Source organism: Callospermophilus lateralis, chromosome 16 (assembly GCF_048772815.1).
Source record: "Callospermophilus lateralis isolate mCalLat2 chromosome 16, mCalLat2.hap1, whole genome shotgun sequence".
Classification (NCBI taxonomy): domain Eukaryota; kingdom Metazoa; phylum Chordata; class Mammalia; order Rodentia; family Sciuridae; genus Callospermophilus; species Callospermophilus lateralis.
This window is the reverse complement of record NC_135320.1, coordinates 46158844-46186672: the sequence shown is the minus strand read 5'-3', so window position 1 is coordinate 46186672 and position 27829 is coordinate 46158844. Positions and strand designations below refer to the sequence as shown.

At 34.3% G+C, this 27829-nt stretch overlaps 1 protein-coding gene and 1 pseudogene across 1 annotated transcript in view; one reads left to right on the top strand and one right to left on the bottom strand.

Moving 5' to 3' along the window:
* Positions 1–27829, top strand: part of Mmp16 (matrix metallopeptidase 16) — a 253800-nt gene that overhangs the window by 203277 nt on the left and 22694 nt on the right. The window contains exon 7 of the mRNA XM_076836056.1: positions 18660–18798. Coding sequence (XP_076692171.1) covers positions 18660–18798 — 139 coding nt within the window. The remainder of the gene's footprint in view (positions 1–18659; positions 18799–27829) is intronic.
* Positions 2926–7836, bottom strand: LOC143382318 (small ribosomal subunit protein uS10 pseudogene; annotated as a pseudogene).

Sequence of the window (27829 nt, the reverse complement as noted above, 5' to 3'; positions counted from 1 at the left end):
TAATCCAGTAGTACAAAAAGACATGGATGCCTCTTAAAGGTTGTGTCTTCTAATATTACTGCTACCTTGCCAACCAAATTTCAACATGAATTTTGGCAGGGACAAACTGCACCCTTATTTTCACTATAATTTTTATGCTCGAAATGAAAGAGGCACTCAAATGTCTTATATGTATGGGGAGCTAAGGACTGAGACATGAACAACTTGCTCTAATGCACACAAGACTGAAGCCAGAAGATAGAATCAAAACCAGAGTCCAAAGCTCTTACTGAGGACTCCCTGCAACGCTCTTTTGACATACACTACTACTGAACTAAATAAATAAATAAAACAAATAAAAACCCTCTGCACAGTTTAGTTTATCTGTAATTATAATAATAAAAATCATAACATTGCAAAAAGTTAAGTCAATTTTCACAGCAAAATTAATAGTTTTTTAAATGACTTTTAGCAAATTGTTGCCTTCTTTTCCTCCATACCACTAAGCATAGCCAGTAGTAAAATTTTAATGTACTGTAAAATCTGTGGAGCTTTGTCTTTTCTTTTTATACCTAATCAACTCTGTCTATAATTTTGTAACTATGCGGCCCACCCTGAATTACAGTTGCAAGCTATACGCATTAATAATATGGAAACTACTAGGAATGAAATAAACCTTTGAAAGTGGTTAAGAAGGCCAGAGAAAGAAAACTGAAATCCTCTTGACAAGCAGCTTCTAAAGCTGCTGACATTCCTTTAAAGGACTTTTTCATGTTGGCTCACAGAGAGGCTTTGCATAACACACCAAGTAAAACCTATTAAGTGCTGCTGCAGTACAAGGGACTAACAGTTTTTCAAGAGACTGGAAAGAAAATGGACAAACTTTCCTACTGCTGACATTTCAGTTTGAAACTGTGCTTTTGAAGGGTTGGGTGGGGGAAACAAAGACATCACTTCTTTCGAGACATGCTGCGGGTTCATATCTGCCCCTCTCATTCCCTTGAGAGCTGTGTTTCAACATCATAAATATTTTGTAAAATACTTTACAAATTATAAAAATAAACCCATCTTTTAAACTCTGTGCTATATAAACTAAAGAACAGTTGAAACACAGCAAGACACATTCTTCTGTGTATCTCATATTTTATAATTCTGGTCAGTAAATGATTTTGAAAGTAAAGCAATAGCTTATCTTACTTAAATTTAAAAATCAGTTAATAACATCATTAGTTAATTTTGTTGTGTTTTTTTTAAACTCTCTTAAAAATATCAATAATTTCAGATAATTATAGTTAATTTTTTTATAAATTAGCCTACAAATTAACAATAACACAAATAATCTTAAATCATTTTGGTGGTTAATATTCATCAATGGAATTTGTAGTTATCTAGCATTTATTTGTTACTTTCAAGAATTCTGTTGAACTATGAACAAGACACTGCCATAGAATAGTTATTTTAAAGCTAAAGCATGTTTAGGAAAAAGTAAATGAATATAATTATCCCATATTAAAAATATACTACAGTACTTCCCCAAGAACACACAGTGTGTAGTTATGTTACATGTGAAATAAAGAGTTCTTTCTGTTATTTCCAGTAATACACTCCACCCTGGTCTAAGCCCCAAACAGACCCGCCTTATACTAAATAAATGTGTGGCATATCATAATAATGTGGGAATTCAATGTCGATTTTAGGCAAACTCTGATATGTTATGTAGAGATTGTTTTCTTAAAGGTCTTTAATTATGAATTTCAAACATGAAAATACTTATAGTATTGCTGAAATTGCTAATCCATATATGAAAATAAAGAAGGAAAATGCCACTTAAGATTGTGCTTTATGTCCCAATGTAAGCACTCCTAAAATAGGGCAGAAAGCCTCAGCATTTGTAATCCTCCCACCTAGCCAAAGCCTAAAATGATTGCTATTAAGAAAGCTACTTGGGGGTTTTTAAATATCAACAAGCACATGTGTGATTATTCTCTTTACTCTATGTTTTAACTTTTTAAATTCAATTTAATTGAAATTTTATTTATAATTAAATACAAAGAACAACCCAAATCTAGAAATCAAACAATATTAAGATAGTCTAAATCAGAATTGCACTATCTTTTCTCAGTTGCATTGAGATGTTAAAAATGGCCAGGAAAGGCTAGGGTGTAGGTTAGTGGTAGAATCCATGTTTAGCATGTTTAGTCCTTGGGTTCAATCCTCCGCACCAAAAAACAAAACAAATGGCGAGCAAGAGAACCAGCTCTTATCCAGCAAGTGGGATTAGCAATGTTTTAAAATCTAATCCTTGGGTTTATGGGCCTCCAGTGATTCGGGCTCAAAAAGACTCAGCCAGCTTACGAAATTCACAAAATTGGATGAAGCATAAGCTAAAAAGGTAACATCAGTTATAGTGACAGTTAGCAATTATCAAGATAAACATGGATTATTTATGCTTAAGAGAATTCTGGATCATAAACCACATTATACTCAGAAGGCTACTTCTGAAACAGACAAGCTTAATGGTATCCCTAGAACCAATCACAGTTGGATAGAACCAATCACAGTTGGATAGTCCACTGGTCCCAGTGATATTGTTAGCACATAGTTAAAAATAGTACATGGGGCTTGTGTTAAGGTTTCAAGACATATACTCTCCTGGGCACTATGAAAGTCCCTGACCAAAGTCTGATTTTTGTGCACTTTCTTCTAGACAATATACTATCTAACTTTCCTATTTTCAAAACCTCCTATTTCATGGGATTTTTTAAGAATATTGTAGTAATTGAGACTTAAGTTCTTTTATCATTCTTCATTAGATTGGTACACATCCCCGGTCTCCACAAGAGATACCCACCACCACCTAAATCCGTTACTCCTACAGATGGCCGGTCTCATCTATTATAGGATAATTTTTTTAACAACAAATAATCAGTTTATTAAATAGTTGACTTAGACATCTGCCATGGTGACTTCAGCCTCAACTCCTGGCTCAGTACTGATGGGAGTAATCTTCTTAACAACCTCAGAAGGACTGCTCAAGTCAGTGGTTTGCCTATGGATTTTCACCTGGAAGCTATCCGATGAATTAGAACCTTTGCATATAGAGTTTTTCTTACAGTGATTCTCAAAGTCTTGGTAGGCGTGGAAAAGGTCCTTTAACCTTGAGATTCTTTTCCTTTGTTCCTGTGACCAAGTTACCACATAAGCTTTCTCTAGCAATTTTACATTGCACCTGATGAGGGTAATTCTAACTCAAATGTATCTCCACCTCTGGTTTCATGGGTGTCTTTCTGGTATCTTTAAAAGCTATGGCTGCAGCTCAGTCTCTTGTTCCTGGAGGAGAGAGAGCAGAGGTGAGGCAGGAGCAGTAGTCTACAGAACTGAGACCTCAGAAAGCTCTAGGCTTTTCTCTTTTTTTGTACCAGGAATTGAACTCAGGGGCACTTGACCACTGAGCCACATCCCTAACACTTTTTTATATTTTATTTAGAGACAGGGTCTCACTAAATTGCTTAATGCCTCACTTTTGCTGGGACTGGATTTGAACTTGTGATCCTCCTGTCTCAGCCTCCCGAGTCACTGGGATTACAGGTGTGCACCACTGCAACCAGCTAGGCTGACTTTTCATTTAACTTTAAAAAGTAAACATGAGTAAATACATAGCTTTGTAACTAGTATACTTCAGATATAACACTTGATAAATATGAATGGCAAATATCAAATTTAGAAAATTTAGAAAGAAAAGAAAATGCTTTTAATTTTGAAATGCCTTTATATTAAAAAAAATGTTTTTTTCCACTGTGAATAGTTTTCACCTCCATTTCTTGTCCAATGTGTTCATTGACTTGTTTATACTATAAATATTTACAAGGTACTTGCCTTGCCTGGCAGCCATTTAGGATCTGTGGATATCTTAGTGAACTCCATAAAATTCCTCAAAGATGAGCTTTATTTGAGTAAAGGGGGGAAACAATCAAAAGTCAAATAAATATACATAAGTATTTAGGGCATAAGTAAATGTGATGGTGAAAATTTAACAGGGTAATGTGATAGAAGCAAAGAATTGAGATAGGTAGGAAGGGGCTTTGTCTTAGTTAGCTTCTACTACTGTGACAAAATACCTGAGGTAATCTACTTTTTTGGCTCAACATTTTGGTTTCAATCTGTAAATGATTGACACTACTGCTTTGGGTTTGTGGCAAGGAAACATGCATGCCATGACAGAGAATGGATGGTGCAGCAAACTCTTGATAGCCAGGAATGAAGCAGAAAAAGAAGTAGCTAGGGTCCTAGTTTCCCTTTCAAAGGCATTCCCACAATGATCAAAAGACCTCCCACTGGGCCCCACCTCTCAAAGGCACCACCACCTCCAGTTCCCAGTTGCACCAGGAGCTACAGACCAGCCTTTAATATCTGGGCGTAGGAGGGAAACTTATCAAAACCATATAGGACTAATCTGGTTTTAATAGTTCAGAAGGATCTTTTTTGAAAAGGTAACATTAAACTAAGGTTTAACCAACAAATGGAAACAGCAAAGCAAAGATGATGAAAGAGCAGTCTAGTCAGATCTTTAACTAAATAACATTTTCCCTCAGATTCTTAAAACAAAAAAATTCTGAAAGTTGAGGTCATAGTGCCTCTCTCTACCTATGATGCTGTTATCACAGTTAGCCATTCAACTGACTGCACCAGCAGAGCTGTAGCAACATTTCAAGTTCCTGATCAACAACTACAGTGTTTCTGCTAAAAACTGACCCCAATGAAATCTCCAATGCCAAAGGTTTATTTCAATCAACATTTCCCATAGTCTTGCACCACAGCTGCATTTAGGATTTTATTCTTTTAGTAGCATAGGAGTCTTAAAACAAATCAGAATGGGAAAACGTCACATTCATCAAATCACACCAAAATGTGATGTTTTCTCAAGCAATACTCTCCAACAGAACCTGCCGCAGTGATTGAAATCCTTTATGGACATGATCTTCTATGTCTATTGAGCACTTAAAATATAACTATAACTGCTGAGGAACTGACTTTTAATCACATACAGCTAATTTAAATTAAGTAGCCATTTGCAGCTACCATATTGACAATTCAGAACCGAAGAATCAATTTTAAATAATTTATCAGTATCTTGAAACCTATGAATTAATCACTTAAAATTTTTGAAACCATGCCTTTTGACTGTTAATAAGAGGTAAAAAGAAGATTTATGTCTTAATTGGGAATACATCAATTGAGAGAATATCTTCAACACAGTGAGAAAACAGGAAGTAAGTGTGTGTGTGTGTGTGTGTGTGTGTGTGTGTATCTGTCTGTGTAAGATAGTCCAGTTTATGCCATTCTAGTTCCTCATTTGTTTTTCCTTTAGTATGTATGAGTGGAAGTAATTCTTTTCCTTCTGTGACTTTGGGGATACGATAGTGTGTAGTACTCTACGCGAAAAGAATTGAACCAAAACAATATTAAATTGAAGAAGATCATTAGCCCATATTCCCTTGATGTGTTTTGTGATGCAGTCACTATTTCCACTATTTCTCAGGAGTAAGAAATAATTACAATGATAGAATTTGACTAAAGAAGGAAAAATTTTTAATCATCTCAAAAAAAATGTAGGTATTGTTGATCTTGTATTTTTAAGAAATTTAATAAGAATGATTGCATAAATATTGCAAAGCAATAGGTGGTCTGTATTATATTTTGGTCATTACTGGTAGAAAAAAACCCTGAATTTTTAATAATTATGAATGACTTTTGCTTAATCCTGGTGATTGTTTACTATTTTTTAAAAAACCTACAGAAAAAATAGTTAAAAAAACAAATAATATTCCCTCAGCCCCAAGATCAACTTAATGTAGGTGAAGAATGTATTTTGGGAAGTCAGTTAGAAAGAAGATGAAAACGCTTTTCCATTTCTAAGATTTTCTAGACACAATATAGATTGCTTTTGTTAATCTCACTTGGCAGGTTGAACTCAGATATTCATGCTTACATTAATGGGAAGGATATTTAACAGCAGTGTTAATTTTGTATAAGCTGTATCACTGAGATATTTAAAACACTAAAGCTATTGCATATTACCAGGGACTATCTTTGACTTCTTTCAGTATTTTACTTCAGCTTTAGAATTAAATGGAACAATGCGTGTTTTACAAAGTTTTATGAAAATATATGGTGTGGCCACATTTTTTGTTGTAATAGGTATTGTTAATTTTTTAAATTGTCAAATAATTGACAATTTTTGCTAATGAATTTGAGCGCCAATTAGAGGAACAGTGGGTTAGACCATGTATCACCAACTCATTTTATACATAAGATAACTCACTAACTCGGGTATCCTCTCAAATCTAAGGGTCTAAATGAAACACAAAAGTATCAAAAACACTGAGCTATAAATAGTTGACCTTTAAAAACATTGTCTCAATACAAAATGATTTTATATTATTTTATACTCATTTGCATAGAAAGAGTACTTATAAAATTAAAATAAAAATGATTCTATTTTTAATACCACTCCTTTAAATATTTAGCCTTTTAGTTTAATTGAAATAGTATTAGCAGTTCTTTTACAATACTGCATGTTGAACCCAGGACCTTGCATGTTAGGCAAGCACTCTACCACTTCATTACACCCCAATCCTTTTTATTTTCTTTTGAGATATGGTATTACTAAGTTGTAAGGCTGGCCTCGAAAGTGCTCTCCTCCTGCCTCAGAATCTGAGTAGCCTAGATTATAGGCATACACCTCACACCCAGCAATATTTGCTTTACAAAATAATCAATACCTAATTTTCCAGGAATAGATGACTGACATAAAGTGAGATTCATTTACATCCATGATGTGTATAAAACTAATTACAATTGGAACTTACTTTTTAACCACAAAATAAAAATCAAGTAAAATTGAAAATTGTGGAAAATTTGGCAGAAAGATAAATGGGAATGTATCTCTCTTTTTGAATATAAGCAGAAGACAAAGAGAGAGAGAGAGAGAGAGAGAGAGAGAGAGAGAGAAACTAATTTGTTCTACTAAATAAGTTGATTTCCTCTCCTCTCTTTCTTGTGAATTTGAATCCATGTAAAAAATATAAATCAGGATTATGTACTCACAATTACACTAGAACTTCCAACTATATCCCCTAACATAAAAGATGCAAATCAGCACAGCTTAGCATTCAAAGTACTATACATGATTAAGCAAGGAGGAGTATTCCTACTTATATGTTAATGTGTTTTTAAAAAAAAAATCCTTTTTCTTGTTTAACACTTTGAGCAGAACTTGAACTTATACTTTATTATCTGTGGTATTTTGTTCACTTAGCAGTGTCTACCCTGCCATGTGTGTTTCACTAATTAGCATTTACCTAATGTAAGTGTAAGTGCTTTCTTTTTCCTAACTTAGGTGCTTTTGTTTCCCAAGTTGTTGCAGTGACATACTTCCCTCTTGAAATCCCTAGTGCTTTCCTTGCTAATTCCAGTAAACCACTGTCTGTGCCCCCCCGCCCCCCCCCAATACAGTGCTCTGCAGCCTGACAGATCCTTCCTGTTCTACATTAGTTTTACTTTAGTTCCTGCTTCCTGTATTCCTTCATTTCTGTACCTGTTTACTTAGATACTGATTACTAATCATATCACTGGATGCTCTATCAAGATGCCCCATTAATCTGTTTTATATCACATTTGTGTGCAGTTGCTTCTATAATTGCCATATCTCCTCCTTTGTTAACACCCCTCCTTCTTAGCGTATGCACCCTTGCTATGTGTTTTCTGAATTCCTCCTAGCCTTCAAATCTTATTTCCTCTTCTCCTAAGGAAATGCATCCACTCCTACTCACCTTTACCATCAGCCTGACGGAGCATCAGTTATTATATACTCTCTCTCTCTGTGATGTGTGCCAGCTTCCTTTTCTCTAACACCTTTAAAGCTTTCCTGTGAAAGCTAAGCCAGTACCATCCTTCCTCACCATCACAGCCTTCTGAAATTTCTCTTAACTTACAAAACTTCCAGCCAAGTGAAGGAGACATATCCTCTCTTTTAAGCCAGAATGACTCCTCTACTAAGTTCGGCTTCTACACATTCACAAAGTTTCCAACCTTAGGCATCAGTTTTATTTCATTCATCATCTGTTTTTAGATTGCTACTTGCTCAGAATGATTTTCAAAAACTATTTGACCATATCAATGTAATTGTTCAAGATTCTATTATTTAGCTGAAGAATTAGGAAATTCATTTATGGAAATTTTTCAAATTTTTCCTTCAAAGGTAAGCAAAGAGAGGCTAAAACACAGTGGTTACATTTGATAAAAAATGAACTCATAACCCAGTGCTTTCCTGTGGAGAGTGACTATGGTCCTCACTCTTCCCTCAGGATTGTCTTAGAACTTGCTTCTTTTACTGAACTGTGAAGTTGTTTTGTGAGGACTTTCTTTGAGTGTAAGGAAGGACAGTTACCTTTTGAACTCTGTTTTTAAATAAATAAACCACAGCAGAACAGTGGCAGCAGAAGGAAGGTTCTCAAGAGCATATTAACATAAAGCAATTAGATAATGGTAATGAGGATTAGTCTCTTCTGTTTTGGCAACAACAGCTCCTGAACTCTGAAACAAAGTCACTTAGGAATCTTTCAGGGTCTCTTGCTTTGTAATTTCTTGGGAATTCTCTGCCCTGTCTAACCTTCTCTCTTAGGAGCCAATTTCCAATTCAACCTAGGGCTTTAACAATTTGTTGACATATAACTCTGTGTCCTTTTGAAAGAAAAATAAAGTATTTCCCAGTGGCATATTCCCTCCTAGGCAACCCCCTACATTCTCCATCCTCCTTGGGCCCTCTGCATTGCTCAGGGCTTTGAAGTGGATCTGTTGAGGACTATATCTGCTCCATATATTATTCTTAATATTGACTATCTGCTCTATTTTCTACACCTTACAGCCCAACGAGTTTCCACTTGAGTGATGTGGTGAGGTCTGGGGAGAAAGAGCATATCTGATTGAAAACTAAGCTGAATATCCCAGCTTCAGCTCAAACCTTTGATTCCTCCTAAATGGTATTGTGAAACATTTTCCACTTTCCACAGCATGACTAGGTCCTGCTGCATTGTTCAGAATTAAAGGAGCTATAGGATGCTGTGGCAATGACCAGTAGGTTCAGCTAAAAGTCAAGATGAATCTGTGGGGAATAGGAGGCACTGCTTCAAGCAAGTATCCCTAGAGGAAATGAAACATAGAGCAAACCTTTAAAAGAAGGAGAAAAAGAAGGAAGCAAAGGATGATAATGATGCTCAGGGAAAGAGTATATGATCTGTAATTTCCATGCAATGGTTTAAAGATGCTGGTAGATGTGGGCACCAGGAGAGCAGTAAAGAGTTCCAAAAAGGGATTTCTGTTAGGCCACTTACTTGGGCTGTTGACAGTCCATTCCCGTAAATTCCAGGCCAAGCAAAAGATTTACTGGTTTGTCTCTCACTATCTCTGTTCTTTCTTTCCCTATCTTTGAATACTCATTCAACAAATAGTATCAGGCATTGTTCCAGGGCTTAGAAATTTAATGTTTTAATAAGACAGAGGTGGTACATGCTCTGATCAGAACAAATATGAATTTCAGAGACAGTTGTTATTATAAAGAAAATAAAACATGATACTGTGATAGAAAAAGGTTGAGGAGACAGACCTCTTTTGAATGGGTGGTCAAAAACTGTCCTATGTACCATAAGTAAAAACAGCCCTGTACTTTTTTTTATTCAGTAGGAACATCATTTTTATTGCAAATAAGAAATCTTTCTTCGGGTCACAAAAGGATGGTAATTCTTGATAGGTGTGCTAATGACACAGCAGCTCATTATATTTGTTAAATATTAGTGCCCATTATAGAGGCAGCTACAATAGCATTTCACAGAGCATTTTGAAATCAGTGGTTTCCTCTTCTCTCTATATTGACTATATCCACAGATTAATAGGAGTGCAAACTTAGCACTATTGTCCTCTCCCATCCTCAGTTTTCTCACCTATAAAAGAGACAGTGAAAGTATTATTGTCATTTTGGGTGGCTCAGATATATTGTGCCTGGTACATTATATACTCTTAAGGAGTTGCTGGATTTTTATTGTTTTTGTTTTGGCTTGTCCAGTGAAAGTTTTTCTCAATTATATAGCATATGAATTGGAATTTAGCTTGCCTAACAAATATTCATAATGTTCAGAGCCTAGTGGAAGAAAACATAAAGCAAAACCATTATATTTCTGTGTGGTACACTGCTGTTGGTTGACTGCAGCTTTCCCTAAACAAAGTGTATTAACAATGCATTGTTTTAGTAAATGGTCTTTCTCTTCTTTGCAACCACCACCAAGTGCTTTTTAACAAGAGTAGATTTAAGAAGAAATGCAATGATGTGGGGTAAAGGGCACACTCATACATTGCTGATGGGACTGCAAATTAGTGCAATCAATCTGGAAACAGTATGAAGATTCCTTGGAAAACTGGGAATGGAGCCATCATTTGACCCAGTTACGCTCCCCTCAGTCTAAACCCAAAGGACTTAAAAACAGCATACTACAGGGACACAGCCACGTTGGTGTTTATAGCAGCTCAATTCACAATAGCTAAACTGTGGAACCAACCTAGAATGCCCTTCAGTAGATGAATGGATAAAAAAAAAATGTGGCATATATATGTACAATGAAATATTACTCAGCATTAAAAGAGAATAAAATCATGACATTTGCAGGTATGGATGGAGTTAGAGAAGATAATGCTAAGTGAAATTAGCCAATCCCCCAAAAAAACAAATGCTGCCGAATGTCTTCTGATATAAGGATGCTGATTCATAATGGAGATGTGGGGGAGCATGGGAGGAATAGACAAACTTTAGATAGGGCAAAGGGGAGGGAGGGGAAGGGAAGGGGGCATGCAGGTAGGAAAGACAGTGGAATGAGATGGATATTATTACCCTAAGTACATGTATGAAAAGACCAAATGGTATGACTCTACTTTGTGTACAACCAGAGACATGAAAAATTGTGATTTATTTGTGTAATATATATTGAATTGCATTCTGCTTTTATATATAACTAATTAGAATAAATAAAATGAAAAAAAATTTAAAAAGAAAAAATGGAAAAAGATATAAGAAATTGAAAAGAGAACAGGGTCAGTATACATGTATCTTCCTCCTCAGGTCTCTGTATACTAAGCCTAAAGCATACTTGCATGATATGGTTCCTTGTTCTTTATGTATGAAAATTGGATTTTAAAAAATGGGCACTTATGTTATGACATGTACCTCACTGGATTCTGCATCAAGGATTATAAATTTTACATTTTAAAAATTAATATGTTCTCTGTCAGGATTTAATAATTACTAAATGATAAGAAAGTGGCCCATGTCAGACACAACACTGAACTCCAGATTTTTCAATATAAATTAATCTGAAAGCAAATGAATTTTTAAAAACGTTGGAGACTATAAAAACTATCACATTAATTTAGCATAAATAGTAAACAAATATTCTGAAACTACTAAGTTCCCTTTCCTTAGAAACACCTATATACAGGGCTGGGGATATAGCTCAGTTGGTAGAGTGTTTGCCTTGTATGCACAAGGCCCTGGGTTATAATCCCCAGCACCACCACCAAAAAAAGAAAAAGAAAAAGAAAAAAGAAACACCTATGTACATTTTACTTATTAAATGAATTTACCTCTCTGAATCCAGCTGGTAACTATAACAGATGCCTCTTTGAACATTAAGACAGGAAGGGGAATTTCTGAATTATGAATTTAGAAATGACTTTTAATAATAACTTGTCAATATATTATTTAATTCTATTAATACAGTGAGTCTATGTTTTGAACATTTTCTAAAAATACAAGCAATATTTAAAGTTTTTGGCCTATTTAGATGTACCAGTGCTTCTTTTCTTCCAGAATTATGCCTGGTCGAATTTGATTGAGGAACCCTGAGAGTCATGTCTACAAACACATTGCAGACATTCAGGCCTGTCTTCGTGAAAAAGCATATTCTAATGGTTGCTTTTTCTCCTGATGTTTATATACCAAAAACCAGTTTGTGTCAGCTGTTGTGATAAGATTATGAAAGCTTTCTAGAATGGCATTCTCTTTGCCAGATACATCTATTAAGCCTCCCTTAGTTTTTTTTTTTTTTTCTTCTCCAAGTTATAATCTTATTTCTCTTTCCCAATATTGAAAAGAAGTATAGCTAATTCAATATGAATGGTTTTGTTCTTTTTAACCACAATAATGTCTTTAATAATTCTCTGTACATAAGCAAACCTGAAAGCAATAGTTTTATATAAAACAGTGAATTTTTAATACACTTGAATTATGTCACAGCATGTAATTCTGTTTTGAGGCAATATATATTATGATCAAATGGAGCATGTATTAAATCTAATTACACAGTGCTTCATATATTTTGTTTCTTCTTTAATGCACAAAGATGTTGGTTGTAGCATTATTTACTGTAGCAAATATAAATGCTTGTCAATGGAAGTTTAATGAACTTACAGTAGGTACAATAGTATTTAGCCATCACAAATATTTATAAGATTACATAATATTTTATCATAAGGTAATTGGCTCTGTGTTTTCACACTTTTAAATTACTATGTTTTTAACTTTTTATTATAAAATATTTCAAATATACAGAAAAATTTCAAGAATGAATACATTCTCACCTAAAATATAGATTAAACAACTGTTAGGGTTCTTTACATATTTGTGTATACAAATACAAAAATAAACAATACCTATGTTTTATAATAGTTAGGTCTAAATCTGCAAATCTACACAACTATATTAACATACAGGTTTTTTCCTTTTCTTTTCCACTGAAGATAGCACACTTCTGTCATCATAAATGACAACACAATAAAAGACCTTATACAATTCAATTCTATTATGTGATTTTGTGATGCATTTTATTGCATTGTATTTTTTATCTGATAGGATGTATCTTCATCTGGGGTAGATTGCTAGAGAAAGAATTACTAGGTCAAAGAGCAAATACTTATACTATGCTGTTCAATGTTGCCATGTTGTGCCTTTTTTGCATTCTTATTAGGAATGTATCAGGGTGCCTATGTCTATAAGCCACAACATCAAAGGAATTTGATAAGAAAGACATGGTATCACAGAATGGTTTCAGCTTTTATTTCACTGGTTTGTAAATGAGGTGTGGTGTATATATTCCTATTGTGCAAACTTTTGTTTTCTGGCAACTGAACATGCACATCTTCTATTGGGGATTTTTTCTTGAGTTTTAAGAATTCTTTACATATTAGAATAATTGACCCTTTGCATTCAGGTTTGCAAGTATTTTTTTCTTCTTTTTTATATATTTTTACTTTGTGAGTTTTTTAAATAAAATATTTTATTTTACAGTAAAAAATGCTACAACCAACATCTTCATGCATTAAAGAAGAAACAAAATATATTTAGTACTGTGTAATTAGATTTAATACATGCTCCATTTGATCATAATATATATGGCCTCAAAACAGAATTACTTGCTGTGACATAATACAAGTATATTAAAAATTCATTAAATTTTACACAAAACTATTGCTTTCAAGTTTGCTGTGTGTACGGAGAATTACTAAAATAATTAGTATTTTCATTCAACAAAACCAAAATAACATTTTTGTGTAATGTAACTAATTTTTTAAGAAAAATAGATGTTCTAAACTTGCTTATAAATCCATAATGTTTTGAATATACTAAATCAGTTTTTTTTTTTTTTTTTTTTTTTTGCTTTTCTTTATTCTGGGGAAACAAAGATCTTTATCACCTTTTCAACAGAATCTGGTAATTTGTTTTAAAATTTAAGCCATTTAGAAAAGCTAATATTTTAATTATAATATGTTAAAGATTTCTACTTCTATTGGATATATTTTATTATTAAAAGTATTTTATGATGAATTCAAGTACTTTTCTAAAATACCCTAAAAATGAATGAACTTAACCTAACAATCTTTATTAGCCTTGGTTTCAGTTTTTATTTCAATGCATTCAGTAATTTTGGACATGACTGCAAGATATAGGGTCAAACATATGCTATTTATTTTTTAATAAAACAAAATTTCAAATAATCTATTTTATAATAAATTCTGATTATTTGCTTTTTCTCCATACGGCAAGTCAATGGTAAAGAGTCATCTACTTAAAAGCAGCTGTTCTGAAGTACACTTCTTTTACTAACTCACTCCAACAATAGGCACTAGACCTGTTGACCTCAAATTTCCTATTTATTCTTTTTGCCCCTTCAAAAGAGCAGTGACCTGGAATGGACAAACATTTGGACATCCACCTTCATCTTAGAGCTCAGCACTGCTCCCACTTTCTGCCCCGTGTTCATAGTTACCCATGTGTTGCTGCCTCCCAGACTCCAGATGAGTCTGGCTGCCAAAAGCGGGTCTTGGGTGGAAATCTTCCTGACTACCTCAGACATCCCTTTCTGCCTGAGAAGTAGTAGAAGCAAATTCAGGCCTATTGTATCTCTTCCTTTGCCTTATAAGCCAAAGAAAGGAAGCCAATGTAAGTGGAGCACTGTGAGCAGGAGGGAGATCTCAAGGAACTAACTATGTAGGAGATGCAGGCAGGGACCCAAGTTTGAATTTCATTCTAGATGCAGTAGGAGGCAAACCAGTCTCTGGGTTGGCATTGCAGTCATTGCTGTGAAGTACGGTGATGATTCAGTCTAGTTTGATGGCACAGAGGATGATGAGAAGAAAAGAGATTTGAGATGCTATATCCAAAATGGGAAGGTTAAAGGAAGACCAAGATCGCTGGTCAGGGAGGAGCTGAAGCCACCACTCACTGGCAACTTCTAGAAATGCTCCGTTTGAGACAAGTTGTTGGTTAAATAAATGAGTTTATGAATAAGAACAGGAGAAAATAGATCACTTCTAATTGGTTTATTAAGAGTCCAGAACAGGTAGCACCCTTTACTGCTAGAATATAAATAATATCATCACTTTATATTGAGACAACAAGAGGACACTTTCTTGTATAGTTCTTAGCAAACAGTATGCATGTAACAAACCAGAATTTTAAATGGGATAGAAAAAAAAAAGTAAACTGAATTTCTCCTATATGTTACTGCTTCTTAGTGTACACTATATAGTACTCTGTGGATTAATGTCTGTGAACAAAATGGTCTTTCTGGGCCCCATGCTACATGGAAAAATAAGTCTACAAGTAAGCCTATAATTGCTTATATTTTAAGCGAAATATTGGTGTTTAAATAAGAATTCCAATTTGGTAACTGTTGAGCACTAATTTTTTTATAAGTTGACTTTGCAGATAGGCTATTTATGTTTATTATTGGTGCATCCCATCTCCTTCTATCCTCTTCTATTAGGGCCACAGCAAAATAAAAAGAGGCCAGAACAACACATAAACCATAGATGTAGAGCTCCAGAGACTTCATTCCCCTTTCTTCCCCTCACATCTAAAGTTAAAACAAAACTTATATTGTTTGAAAGGATAAGAACAAATACGTTTTTCCTCCATGGTTCAAAGACCTTTAAATATCACTCCCTTCTAGAAACAGAATATGCCTATTCAAGTGGAATTTTTATAGTTTTGTGACCCCCCCCACCACACACATAGCTTTTATTCATTTTTTAATAAGAAAGCATCTTGACCATAAAGAGAACAAACTTATATTTAACTTTAAAGTTTTGGCTTCTAAAACTTTGATCTTTCTTCCTTATGTTTTGTTTTCTTTCAAGAGATACTTATTAAGCATTTACTCCATGAAGGCACTTTTCTGGACATGAGGAAACATTAAGTGAACAAAAGGCACATATCCTTGCCACTATGGAGCTTGTATTCTTGTGAAGAGAAAAGTAACAAAAAATAAGTAAAACAAGCATCATGTAAAATAATGATAAATGCAACAAAGGAAAATAAAGCCAGTAAGGGAGGTGAAGACAGTCAGCAGATGTGTGTGGGTGGAGTGAAGGACTTCAATTTTAGCTAGGGTGGCCAGAGAACTTTTTACTTATAAGGAAAGTTTTTACAGAGACCTAAATGTCGTGTTAAATATCCTTTCTGTGGGAATTGCTCCCAGGTCCCAATTCTGAAAGGGCAACCTGGGGTGAATGCAGTAGGAGGAGCATACATCCTCTGTAATAGAATGCTTTCTGAATTATGTGTGCCATTGCTTTCTGCTAAAATGAGAAGTTGTGGATAAGTTGAATAGGCATACTGCTGGAATATTTATAATTTAAAAAAGACTCTGCCAAGGCTTCTATCAATAAGAAATAGTCATGAATTCATCCATGGTTCACATCACCTTCTGAATTTCTGCAAATTGACGATGCTTATCTTGAGTCAGGACTTTCATTTCTGGCTTTATTAGTGGCAAGTTGGGATTGTGTTCCCATCTTCAGTATGCCACATATGTCTGTTCCAAAGAGCTCTGTGCTTCTCTGAGAAAAATTGGAATGCAGGGTTTTCACCTGGTTTCCTCTCATTCTTCAGAATTAAGAACTTTCTCTTTCATTGTTTCATAATCTTGGTCAGTTATTTATAGGAATGCAGTAGGGTGTTTAGCCATTTTTGTTTATTATTTTGGTGTATAGTTTAAAGTGCTAAATATATTTTATTTGGAGGCTCACATGATTTTAAATTCAATTAAAATCCCCTCTAATAGCTAGACCAAAATGCTGTTTTGTTTCACTTTTTGTTGTTGTTGTTTTCTTTTCAAAGCTAAGAATACTAACTGCTTACATTTCATTAGCAGTAAGCTTTTGGTCTTTATGCCCATATTTATTTTCCTGGATCAATCTTTTCATGAACTAACTTTTTATCTTAAATTCTGTTTAATTTTTCTACATTTAATTCAACTACCCAGTACCATGAAAATTATCAAGATAAGGTTAATAACATAAGAAAATTTGGGGGAGAAAGAAATACACAGCCAGAATCACAATACAGCTAAAATATATAAAGGGAACAATGAAGGAGACATAAACCAGCAAATAGAAATACAAAGAGGAAATGTAGGATAACTAGTTACAATGTAATTTTAACAATAATAACAATCAATGATTCAAATGCTACCATGTGCCCAGTTCTCAGAAAGTCCTTTATAGTTGGTGTACTAATCATATTAGTTTGCAATTAACTTAGTGACTAGTATCTAGACAAAGATGACAATAGAATGAAATAAATTGCATGTTAATTAAAACATAAATAAAATAAATTTTGATCTTCTAATTTATGTTTTTCATACAGTATTCTTATATGTAAGACAAATTTTGGGACATAGCTATTAGGGTACAGAAAAAGAATAGGAAATGAACTCAGAGCTACTAATTAAGTTTTTAATTAATCCTTTATAAGTAAATATTCAAAGGATTTTAAGAAAACTTTAACATTTTAAAATTTTCCACATTTTTATTAGTGCATTATAGATGCACAAACTGGTGGGATTTATTATTACATGTTCAAACATGTACACAATACAACAATACAGTTTGGACAACATCATTCCCCAGTGTTTCCCATTCCCTCCCCTTTTTCTTCTTGGGTCCCATTTCTCTACTCTTCTGATCTCCCTTCAATTTTTATGAGACACCCCTCTACAACCATTTGGAAAATGTTCATTTTTACTTATTACCAGAAAGCCAAGAATCCTTAGTGTCATATATCTCTGTGTGTATGAATATTCAAATAAGTGAAACTTCTTAGAAAATCCAATCAGTCTAACCCATTCTTAGCTAACAATATAGGAAAGCCCTCTAACAAATCATTTATTAATTTCTAAGTTCGGGGAAGAAAACAAGAGAGAAGCAAAAAATAACTGAAGAATTTTTGTGATACATACTTGTGTGTATAGCAAAAATACTTAACTAAAAATTTAATGTCACCAGATGAATCATTTTGGTAAAATTTCTTTTTCTCTCCATTAGTATTTGTTTTGAAGCATGTTCACTATACTTAGGCTATTTAATAACTCCACAACTTTGTAGACACCAACAATGAACCAAGTCATGTGTTATTCACTAGAGATAAGAATAGGTACAGTATCCTGTGTTACATATACAATTACTATGAGATCAGACAGCAGAAGCAGTTAACCCTTATTGTAATCTGATACGATGCCTTTTTTGGGGGGATAAATTTAGCCATTTATGGTAATCATATATTTTATCACCCAAACCATGACACATGGTAAAAGAGTGCCCTACATATATTTTCACAGGACATTATGTGTGACATGAGCATACCAGGACATGGTGCCCAGGTTCATTCCCACCATCTCAGATATGGAGATGTGGCGTTTCTCTAAAAATGTCAGGAGGTATACCTGGCCATAATCCTACCCTCATATTCAGGAACCTGACTCACATCCCCAGATGGCAGGGACCTGTGCGTGCTCAATTTTTCCATCTAGAAAGCCTTGGAGATATGTAAAATGAGATCAAGTACTTTGACATTATACTTTGTATAACATTGGGTGGTTTAGAGACTGGAAAATTAACTACAAACCCTTTTGTGATCACCGTGGTCCAGTTGTTTAGCTCTTTCCCTGACTGTTTTGACTTAAGACAGTGACAATGAGTTGAACTTAGCTTTAAAACCATCCACCCAACCACTGCACAGTGACACGCGTTGGAGGCCTGCACTTTGTGAGTGATGATGGCCTTTGCTTCGGTTGCAGGACCAGTGGTTTTGGCGAGTGAGAAACAACAGAGTGATGGATGGATACCCCATGCAAATTACCTACTTCTGGCGGGGCCTGCCTCCTAGCATCGATGCAGTTTATGAAAACAGTGATGGGAATTTTGTCTTCTTCAAAGGTAAGGATGTTTTTTTCCATGTTTGCCAATGCTGTGTTTGGGTCATGTTGTCCAGGGACCTGTAGCAGAGACAGAGGTGAATAAGTAAAACCTATTAAGGGGGATTAATTAGCAAATGGATTTTATAAAATAAATTGCATGTTAATTAAAACATAAATAAAATAAATTTTGATTTTCTAATTTATGTTTTTCATTCAGTATTCTCATATGTAAGTCAAATTTTGGAGATATTCTATTCTCTGGGAACCTAAAGTTTTGACCTAAAAGCACCAAAAAAAAAAAAAAAAAAAATTAATTAAAGCCAGGCATGATAGCTATATGTGCCTGTTGTCCCAGCTAGTTGAGATGCCAAGACAGGAGCAGCAGTTTAGCCCAGGAGTTTGAGACCTGCCTTTGCAACATAGTGAGAACTTCATCTCAAAAAAATAAGTAAATAACCATTTATTTTTTTTTATTTATTGGTTTATTCATTCCTAGGGTATTTAGAGTTATTGCTGGTTTATGCCATGAAATCTATTGTCCAACTTATTTTCAGATAGTCTTTGAAACTCTACCAGATTTAGTCAGTTTACATAAATAATTTACAGTAAACTAAATAATAATAATAATAATCATAATCATAAAGGCAAGGAAAGCATATGTGTAGAAAACTTGGCCAACTTATCAGTATCATAAAATTTATTGCCTGTTATTTATCTGAGTAAGGAATTTTAGTTTCACAAGTCCTATTAACTGCCTGACATGAAAAAGTAACAGCTGAGAAGTGAACTTCATGGAGTACTTTCTCCTCCCTCTTCAAACTTGCTAATATTCAAAACAACTAACCTTAAACCTAGGAAAAAGCAAGAGATGGATTGAGTTGAATTGTTAGGAGAACACACCTGAGCTGAAGGTAAGGAGAACTACAGTGCAGAAAGAATATGATCGAACATGTTATCCAAGAATCTAAAGGGCCAAAAGCCAGCTCAAACATGGATACAGACTGAGGGGAAAGAAAGAGAATCTTAACCAAAAAGTTCATTATTCTCAGGATCCAACTAGAGGAATTCATGATAATGACGAGAGTAATGGAGACAAGAGATTTGAGTAACAAAATTTTTAACAGATTCAAAGTGCCTGCATGAAATGAAAGTATATCCTAGAATTTACTTTCTCTTTCCAGATTATTCCTTGAAAACAGAAGCAGTATAGTGCATTATCTATAAATCATGTGTGTTCTCAGGTCGTATCACCAATTTTGAACCAGGCAGGTTGCTCAATTCTCTTTATTTCAGTTTCCCCATCTGGAAAATGGGGCTTGTATTAATCCCCATCTCAGAATGATTTTGAGGTCTAAATCATTACTACATTGAAAGTACTTGGCATATGTATGTTCTTAATAAATGCCAGCTGCTGCTGCTACTGGCAAGATTACTAATGATGCTGTTGCTACCTTTCTGCTATTCTATAATAAAAGTGTAACTCAATTGGACTTGTATTCTGCCACTGCAGGTGAATCAAGGGTACCACCTAAAGCTTGTCAATCTTAGTAACTGGAGGGAAGTTTTCTCCCCTATACCCTTCTTTGGTCGCAGGAGTAGTAGCAACAGAAAGAAGGAGAGGCTAACCCCAGGGTAGCCTCCAGTTTGAGGGTAGTCCAAAGGCCCAGTCTCACCACAGGGTCATTAGTGCTCTCTAGCCAGGCACAGGGGTTCATCCCTGTAATCCAGCAGCTCAGGAAGCAGAGGCAGGAGGATTGCAAGTTCAAAGCCAGCCTCAGCAAAAGTGAGGTGCTAAGCAACTCATTGCAACCCTGTCTCTAAATAACATACAAAATAGGGCTGAGGATTTGGCTCAGTGATTAAGTGCCCCTAAATTCAATCCTCAGTACCAAAAAAAAAAAAAAAAAAAAGAAAGAAAGAAAAGTATTCTCTAACACTACCACCTGAGGACTAACTGCCACCATTATAAATCAGACTGAGACAGCTTTTTTCTTTTTTTTTTTTTTTTATTCACTTTGCCTTTCCTGCTCACTAGTGAAATAGCTGGCTCCTTTTCATCTTTCAATAACTAGTATCAAAGCCAAATCCTGGGTGCCCTCCACACACCCTATTTAAGTCATTCCTTCCCACTGACATGCAGCACTTGTAACCGAAATTAAAAATTACCTATGGCATTCAAATGAAAATGTCATCAAGGATAGATCCTGTTTATATTTTTTTTGACACCACTGTGTTTTTAGTTCCTAAAACATTGCTGGGTGCATAGTAGGTGCTCAGCAAACATTTTAATAAAAGCAATATCATTCAATACCAATTTGATATGGTAAGATATTATGTTATGGTGCTAACAACAGCAACAATTTGTCTCCAGCCACAGAATATTTTAATTTCTAGACTGTTACACTTGTCAGCTTTTGATACATTCTGAATACTGGGAAATATCTCCTCTAAGAAATTTTGTCACTCCAAGGACCCTGCCCTGATGCTGTTCCTCCAGTTTACTCTCCTGAACTCTTCAGTTGACTTTTCAGAGCCCAGCTAGACATGGATGAGCTCTCCTCCTCCAAACGCCATTGCTCTCCAAAGGGAGCCAGAAGTCCTGGGGGTGCCCAGTATCTAAGGAGGGAAGTGGGAGCCCGAAACCCTGGGCTTAAATCACTTACTTTCTCTATCTTCATCAGAGCAATCACAATCAAAGTGATAGTCCCTGTTTTGCACTGTCTCCTTATATCCTTTGTCACCTCAAAAACAACAACAACAACAACAACAACAAAATGCAGAGACCCATCTCACTCCTCATCCAAGCCTGCCATCACCATTTACCATATAGGTCATGAGGCCATCTGCGCCCCTCTCTGGCTGTCCCAACCTCCTCCCTGCTTCAATTTTCTACATAGCATCTGGCAGAAGATACAATTCACTCAAGTACTCTTTCTCAGCATCCTTTCCACTAGAATGTCAGACCCCCAAGGGAATGGTTTTCTTCCCTGTTCCTGCTCGGCTCTCCCTTTGGTCCTGTCTTATCCCCAATATCTTTAACCAGGATTTGAAAACCTTGTTCTGTAATCACCAAATAATAAATATTTTAGATTTTTTCATCACTATAGTCTCTATTATACATCCTCTTTTGTTTTTTTATTTGTGTGCCTGTTTTACTAACTTTCAAAAATGGGAAAATTATTCTTAAGCCACAGATCATAGTTTGTCATAGACCTCTGTCTTAAATGATAACTGCAAAAGTAAGCACTCAACAAAGATTTATAGAATAAACTAAGAATAAAATGCAAGCCCTATTCTGTGACCACAGAGCTAAACATGTTGGTTTCAGGCTACACCAGTTAGATTGGGCTCTTGTCACTCATAGGTTCATGCATTACTTCTTTAATTTTCTCTTTTCTTATGCCTTTCTTGTATTTAGTTTTCTTTTCTTTCTTTTTTTTTGTCTTTGACTTTTCTTCTCTGTACATAGGACTTTTATTTTTTTGTCTTCTAATTAATACCACACAATAATGCTTATATTTAATCTGCATAATCTCATATTTTCCCCATTTAACCAAAGTCCATGTTCATATATAAAACATATTAGCCACATATTCCCTAAAGATATTTGGTGTTAACCTTGCTTTTATCTTGTATAAGAATTTGAAGACATAGATTCAACTATTTAGTTATAAATTATAAATGACATCTTAGTAATATAAAAATAACCATAACCTTAATATTCATATAAATTCATAAATATCTTTGAAAGAATGGAAGAATACTAGTCATAATTCAAACTACATATTTTAGCATAATTTACACATTTTCTTGAACTGTGGACAGAATTGTATTTGTGCATTTATATGCAGTGAGAGTTGTGAGAATATAAATTATAAAAACTAAAAATGTAAACAATTTGTTCTATATATGCATATGATCAACTCTGTATTTTTATCATAATCTTATTAACTTTTAGTATGACTACATATAGTACATCAAAACATTAAGGGTGGTTTCATCTTTCAGTCAAAATATAATAATAGGTATCAGACATATCATTGTACCTTAAACACACAAAAAGTGGGCAAAGTACATGAAAGGATTATTTTCAGGACACTGAATACCAAGGAACAAAGGACAGTGAATCTCCAGAGTCAGATGACATCTGAAATTGCTCTGGGCAATTGCTCTGCCCAGATGCCTATGAAGAATTGTCCCCCAGAACAATTTATAAGTTGTAACATGAGGTGGGAAAATTCAGACAAAAACTCAGAAGACTCTCCAACTGAGGAGGGGAGCTAAGAATCCAGGGTAAACAAGTGGCTACACTGTTCAGGATAAAGTCACACAGAGTAAGCTGCACAGAGAGGCCTGGGGGTTGGTAGACAGTCCGCACATACATTGGAGAGAGCATTGCTTAGTGTGTGTTTAAGGAAACTCAAGTTTAGAGACTCATTTCATAGGAGCAGAGGGAGCAGTGTCTGGCACTCAGAAAGGGTTTATGATACCAACTGCTACCTGCCACCTGTCGTGGGTAGTGGATACAGTACTGAGACAGGCCTCACCTCAGTAGTCAGGAATAATTATCCTAGAATGAGTACTCCCCTGGTTCTGCTTAACAAATATTTAAGGTAACACCTGAAGTCATCAAATCTATACCAAGCAACAGATCTATTTTAAAGTTCAAGAATATTTATAAAGATGTAAAACTACTAATCACAAAATGTAAAATATATAACATCTGCCATTCCCCATAAGTTCAGGAGCAAGACAAGGATGTCTGCATGTATCAAGTCTATTCGATATGATACTGGAGATTGTATCTAGTGTAGTAAGGCAAAAACTATAAATAAAAAACATCCATATTACAAAGAAAGAATCACAGTAATAATACAGTTGTTCAAAGAGCAAATTGATTATCTATGTAGAAGTAATGCAGTCAACTAGAAAGTTTCTCAAATTGATAAGTTAATTTTGCAAGGTTGCAGGACACAAGATAATTATATGAATATCAATTATGTTTCTATATATTTTCAAGAAATGTGAAGATTCTGAGATTTTGTCTTGCTTGCAAGCTACTAATTTAATGTCACTTTCATGAATGTTGGAGGAAAACATGAGAATTTGCAGTTACAGAAAAAGACACACATAAATTTAGAAGCCAGAATATAGATATTTTCAATAAGTTTTCTGAAGCCCAGTTCTCATGTTTAATATGAATAGGGCCAGCTAACTTCTGTGTATGTAACCACTTTTTCAAACTTAAAAATTTTGAATTCATCGTAGTGAGAAGTAAACCTGCCTGATTTTTTTCTTGAAGTGAAGCATTTCTTTATTATATTGGACAGTAAACAAACCTTCCCCTAACAGGGAAGGAGACACTTTCTCTGTAATCCCAAGATTATTTGGTATACAGATGTCTTGGAAATGTATTACAGAACAAAGGCAGTCACTGCCTCTCTCTAAGACATACTGAAAAAGAAGATGCCTATGAAGAATTGTCCCCCATCTCAAACCAGCAAAGAACAATCAGGAATTGAAAGGAAAAAAAAAAGTTTTCATGTCATAAGTGTCCCAAAACACCAAGTAGTATGGAATCAAACTACAAACAATGTGAAAGACCTACACACTGGAAACTACAAAATTTTGCTAAGTGAAAGTAGACTTAGTAAATGTACAAATATGCTTTATTCGTGGGTCAGAGCACTCAGTATTATTGCTATGCTAATTCTATCCAAATTTATCTATAACTTCATTGAAATCCTAATTAAAATATACGCAGCATGTTTGGTAGTAAATGATCAGGCTGATTCAAAATTCATATTCAAACATGCATATAATCAAAACCACTTTGAAATTACTACTTGATTTCAAGTCTTATTTTAAATTTATGGTAATTAAAACAGTGTGAGTTGGCTTAAAAATAGAAAAAGTAGATCACCATAACAAAATAGAGACCAAAGAATGAACTCAAACATGTATGGACAAGTAATTTTTGACTAAATTTTCCTTTGAAAAGTAAAGAGGAAATTTATTGGAGAACAGACAGACTTTTCAATAAATGTCCAAATATGAATATCTAAGGATTTTGGATATTTGTAGGTAAATTAATAAACTAATCCATACATTGTATCATATACAAAAATTATTTCAAAATGATTTTATCCTAAATGTAAGAGCTAAACCTATAAAACTTCTAGAAAATATTGGAGACAAATGTTTTAAACTTTGGCTTAGGAAAAAAATATCTTAGAATAAAATGTCAGAATCATAATCCACAAAAGAAAAAATAAATTAAAAATTTCTCTCTAAAGACACTTTTAAAATTTTTTTATTCATTTTAATTAGTTATACATGACAGTAGAATGCATTTATGTACTTTGTTATACATAGATGGGATATAATTTCTCATTTTTCTGAGTGTACATGTTGCAGAAATACATTGGTCATGCAGTCACAGATATATAACAGTAATAATGTCTGTTTCTTTCCACTATCTTTCCTATCCCCACATCTCCTCCCCTCCCATCACTTCACTCTACCTAATCTAAGGTACTGACACATTTAAAAAAATGAAGTCTAGCACAGACAAGGTACAATTCTTGCCAACCAAGTATAGGATGAAGGCTTTGTAGCCAGAATATATAAAGAACTTTAAAAACTCAATGCAAAGAAATCAAAATCGCTCAATAAAAACAAGGAGAGTTTAAACAAAATTTCACCAAGAATGATATATGGGTAATAAATAAGTACATGAGGAAATGCTTAACTTTATTATTCATTAGGAAAATATAAATTAAATTCACAAAGAGCTACCATTACCGATCTTTTAAAATCGACACAATTTGAAAGATTGACAATGTCAAGTGTTGGCAAGATTGAAAGGAACTGCAGTTTTCATTCTTAGCTTTTGTAAATGCAAAACTGCACGCTCTTTCTGGAAAAAACTTCCATATATCTATAATTGCAATAATACAAAATTGGAAACAACTCAAGTGTTCTCAAGAGGTGAATGGATAAACAAACCGTGGTGCATCCAATAATGGAATTATATTCAGCAATGAAAATGAATAAGCTACTAATTAACACTATAACACAGATGAAACTCAAAGCAGTTTTGCTGAGTGAAAGAATTTAGGCAAAGCAAAGGTACATAATGTATCATAATATTCATATAAAATTATTGAAAATGCCAACTGAACTATAGCAACAGAAAGTGCCTCAGTGGTTTCCTGGGGAAAGTTGGAGAGAAGGAATACAAAGAGGCATGAGAAAAACTGGGATGATAAAATTGTTCATTATCTTGATTATGTTGATCATTCAGTGGGTATATTTGTGTCAAGATTTAACAAATGATTTACTTTAAATATATGTTGGTCATTGCATGATAATTATATCAAAATAAAGCTGTTATTAAAGAAAAAAACTTTACTATGCATTCCTGTCTGTGTTGGAATAGTTCATGGAAACAAAATATTTTAATTTTAGTTCCTTAGTGCTGCTCAGTGAGAGTCAGGTGGGGTGACCCCTTAAGCACAGGCACCTCGCTCCTCAGGAACTGCCCCCGTCAATGAAAGTGCCAGCATCTGAGAACTTCAGTAGAATCAAAATTAGCTGCATCTTAATAAAGAATTTATCCATTTACTGAAGATAGAGAAAAATTTTATATAATCTCAACTTAATTTTAAAAATGATATAAAGTATTATAAAGTATTTTCTAATGAGTACCTATAATGGAAATGGCTAAAAAAAATGTTGATAACCACTTCTGTCTTATCATTTCTATTTTATATTGTTCATCTGCATTCTATTTTTCCTAATTTCTTTAGTCTTATTTTTATTTATTTTTAAATGTTTTACCACTTTATTACCTCTGTTTCCAATTAAAAAACCTTCAAAGGAAGCAAGGTACAAGTAAGTACATAAACATTTTAAAGAATTTTTTTTTTTTTAATTCACCTATATAGATTGTGTAATCTGGTTTTGTTGTTGTTGTTGTTGTTGTTAATGTTTGTTTTCTGTTTTTGGTTTTAAATTTTGTTTTTTTTGTTTTGGTTTGTTGTTGTTGTGTCAGGACACCATCACACACTGCCTCTACCATAGTGAAGATGCTCTGAAGTGTTGTAGCCTGTGTTTGGGTGTGGGGGGAGGGTCAAACCCCAGGCCTTTCTTATTAAATGTCAGCAGGCTGGTGACTTGGCTTGTGTGACTATCACTGATCTACCTCTCTTGCCCCTCTTCTTGACATTTGGCAGGGAACACCAAGGCATTCTCCTTTATTCCTGTTCATAGGGTGGTTTCTTTTGCTAGAGACCCAGAAATTGAAAATGCATCACACCTCAAGGAAGTCATCTGCTTTTCTCCAGCAGTGGAGTGCATTCCCCACTGTGCTTGTCAGCTATCTTACTATTACTCAGGTAGATCCAATATAATAGGGCAACATTTTTGTAAACAAAACTAAGGCAGATGTTTACATTCCCAATTGCTAGTCATATTCAGACTGAATGGTTATGAGATAATAATATTTTTTTTAAAAAAATCTAGGTTGAAAATTGAGCTGGTACAATCCTTTCAGGAAGAGAAAGTAAATTTTAAAATGAAGCTGCTAAGCATTGTCAAAATCGAGTCGTTGAAAAGTTCTCTCAAAATTCCTTTTGTTGCTATTATTTAATAACTTTAAACAGTACTTTTCACTGTGTCTGACAGTTTCATTTCAAGAAGTAAAAATCATTTATAGGATGGAAACAAAAATATATGAGGCAGAAAGAAGAGCATAATAAAATTTGGGAATAAGAAAGGCGTACAGAAGATGTACAGCAAAAGAATAATTGTCTAAAAATATGTGGCAGCGGAAGATGGCAAAGAAAAGAGCTGTTTATTTCAGAAATGGTTTCTATTACTTGCATTTTTACTTCATTTTGAATGAATACTCATAAACCAGCAATTTCTGTATGCTGCTTAGAATTCATTGCTCCTGTGAGGTTTAGGGAGTTCTAATGAAGTTTATTTGAAATAGAAACACATTATTGCTTACATAATACAATGGATACCCTAAAAGAAATATTTCA